This window comes from Diaphorina citri, unplaced genomic scaffold, assembly GCF_000475195.1.
Source record: "Diaphorina citri unplaced genomic scaffold, Diaci psyllid genome assembly version 1.1 scaffold9614, whole genome shotgun sequence".
Classification (NCBI taxonomy): domain Eukaryota; kingdom Metazoa; phylum Arthropoda; class Insecta; order Hemiptera; family Psyllidae; genus Diaphorina; species Diaphorina citri.
In genome coordinates this window covers 6,684-9,542 of record NW_007386988.1, presented here as the reverse complement: position 1 = coordinate 9,542, position 2,859 = coordinate 6,684, and the positions used below count along the sequence as shown (strand labels likewise).

Here is a 2,859-nt window from a genome sequence, read left to right as displayed (position 1 = left end):
TCCGTCCTTCCTTTATTATTACAATAGTAATAACAAGCTGGGTCCGTCCCTTCGGCTACGCCGAGCAAGGCCAATAAATGGATGGGTGACTTGAACCTTATATTGGGAATAAAGGGAGAACGGGCTCTAGTCTTGATTTTAAATCATTACATGAAAGTAAAATCGAAAAATCAAATCAAGAATAATAATAAACTGAATATTAAACAAATTAGGTAGGTACATAAGTACTGATTTACTTTAATCACGATCGAATAAACTACGGGCTAAAAAAATCCCGGAGGGACGGGCCCAGCTTGTTACGTTTTTGTCTTCTGATATTTTTATAATCTCATGTTGAAATCCTTATTAGATCAGTTGATTAGTCAAAAAGACTTTTAGTCCAAGTCCTCTTTCTCTCTCAGTACCTCCAAGATTTGAAAATATCGACACACAAGCGTGAAATAATAGGTATACCTAATGAAAGTCCTCTTTCTCTCTCAGTACCTCCAAGATTTGAAAATATCGACACACAAGCGTGAAATAATAGGTATACCTAATGTTTTTTTTTTTGTATTTTGGTACACCTAATTACATCTAGGTCTTTGAGAGCATTTCTTTCTGTCAGGCGCTTTAACTCTAGCTGGTAAACCTCGTTTTGACTTCATGGCCATTGCTAACAATATTTTAGTGTAATCTTATGACTTTGTTGTCAGGTGACTCTGCACATTATGACAAGGAGAATTATGATTATTATGTAAATAATCCACACAGTGAAGACAAATCCATTTCATCGGATTATCATGAGTTTGAGACGATGTATGATAGCATTATGGCTCATCCTAACAGAACAACTCCGTACTACCAATGGTGGTCATATGATCCAAATCAATCTTATGTCACACATGATAATGGTTTCCCAGTGGATTATAACCGAGCCTTGTACTCACTCAAGATGAGTAGTCTACTTCCACACAACTTCTCAGCCGAGGTCGAAGCTCACTACAATCAGAAGAGTGATATCGATTGGGAATATGCTGACAAATGTGAGAAATCCATGCAAGGATGGGCAAAAACATTGAGCTCAGAATATAATTCTTACGCCGGACCTGTTACTTTGAGACGAAACTTGATTGATCCACTTGAAATTGTACAGAACAGAATTGACGATGTAGAGTACGAGTTCCAAGAAAAGATGTTCAAAGATGTGAAGAACTACCTGATAACGCCTGCACTCAAAGGATTGTACCACTTCAAGAAATGGATGAATCCGAAGTTTTCCACAACAACAAGGAAAGTAGCTCTGACCTGGCCAAACAGTATGGATAGTGAGGCTAGGATCTATCACTACAAGAAATACTTGAGAGAAGAGGAGAACATTACTGTACCAGACAGTGCTGGCAGATCTATATTTGAGAAGTATACATTCACAGCTGATTCTAACTATTATGATGAAGATACAGGAGATCTTCCTTTCTATACGCAAAACCCATATTAGAACACTCTTCACTTAGAGAGGGTTTTATTCCTTTAAAGTCCTAGGTTTCATTGGGGAATCTTGGTCTCAATCTTACAACACGCATTTGTCCAAAGAGTTGAATAAGTTTTCATTAAGCATACAATTATGCTTTACTAATAAAACGGATTATTGAGCAATATTTTAGTCAATAATGTATTTTATTCTTATCAATCGTTTAGGAATTTCAGAGTTAACAATCAGAGGACGAACTTTTTGTAGAGGTTCATCGAAAGCTATGGGGTGGATTAAACTCAACTCAAAATTTCTCTACATTTGGTCAAAATTTACTTACTTTTCCTTTGCAGAATGTCCTGATATCATCGGCATTTAGTTTGGCATTTTCTTTTAGTTTTATGCTGATTCCTACTTCCTCTCCCATGCGTTCATCAGGAACTCCATAAGCCTGGAAATGAGATGGGTAATGCTGAGCACATTGCATACACTTTCAAGTTTTCAGGCGTTCATACAAATTTGTTCTCTAAACGTTTGCTGCTTCAAACCTGTATTTGGATTTGGACTACCTACTTTGGAGGTAACCTGAACCTACTGTTAATAATAAAGTAATTCTGGCGATCATGACTTCGTTGGACGCTGCTTTAATTTGAATTAATGAAATTAATTTAATTTGAATATTAATAAACTAAAAGCTCAAGATACTCACATAAGCTTCCAAAACATTAGGGTGGGTCTGAATGAATTCCTCTATCTCTTTAGGGTAAATGTTTTCTCCGCCCCTGATGATCATATCCTTGATTCTGCCCACCACTTGGCCATAGCCATCTTCCCGAAGAACGAATTGATCTCTGGAGAGAAAAGGAAACAATAATAAACAAAGTTCAACAAAAAGCAAAAAGGAATCGAAGTGTCGAAAATCGAAAAATGTAAATACGAGCACTTTAAAGAGTAAAAGAACCAATCTGCTGTTGATTCGTTGTTTGTTGTAGCGGCTTTAGGCTTTCGCCCGAAGGCCATAGCAGAATGAAAGAAAAGATGTCTTTTTGTATCTGCTATAACCACCGGGGTGATGGGTTCGTAGGCTCTAGCGGGATGTTAGAATTGGCTCCACTCGTCTGAACCCGCATCAACTATCGTGAGGACTTGTATTGGTCTTTAAAGCAGAGAGACCCTGTGAGTAAGCTGCCCCCTTGCTAGACTGGTTTAGGGTAGCTGTTCTCCCCTTTACTAGTCCCGGCCAGACGCTAGTCGTCTTTCTGTTTAACGTCCCCTGTAGCCAGACAACCAATCTGCCAGCCTGAGTTAAGCTTGGGTAGGCATACACCTTACAAGCGCTAGTTCACGGGACTTCTATTTCCGGTTCGAGGCGACTTTACCCTAAACAGGTCAAGGTTCGTTCTCGGAACGGC

General features: G+C 38.7%; 1 protein-coding gene across 1 annotated transcript; it reads right to left on the bottom strand.

Moving 5' to 3' along the window:
• Positions 1-1,580: 1,580 nt before the first annotated feature.
• LOC103522603 (acyl-CoA synthetase family member 2, mitochondrial-like) lies at positions 1,581-2,305 on the bottom strand. Its single transcript, XM_026832653.1, has 2 exons — positions 2,157-2,305; positions 1,581-1,898 (listed from the first exon to the last, which is right to left on the bottom strand). Exons 1-2 carry the CDS (start codon positions 2,238-2,240, stop codon positions 1,773-1,775), a joined length of 210 nt encoding a protein of 69 aa, XP_026688454.1. The 5' UTR covers positions 2,241-2,305; the 3' UTR covers positions 1,581-1,772.
• Positions 2,306-2,859: the final 554 nt, after the last annotated feature.

Bases quoted from the DNA above. Each gene is read 5' to 3' on its own strand.
- LOC103522603 (XM_026832653.1), bottom strand. From the start codon at position 2,240: ATGATCATCAGGGGCGGAGAAAACATTTACCCTAAAGAGATAGAGGAA. The intron at 1,899-2,156 runs GTGAGTATCTTG...TCTCATTTCCAG, and splicing joins CTAATGTTTTGGAAGCTTAT to GCTTATGGAGTTCCTGATGA.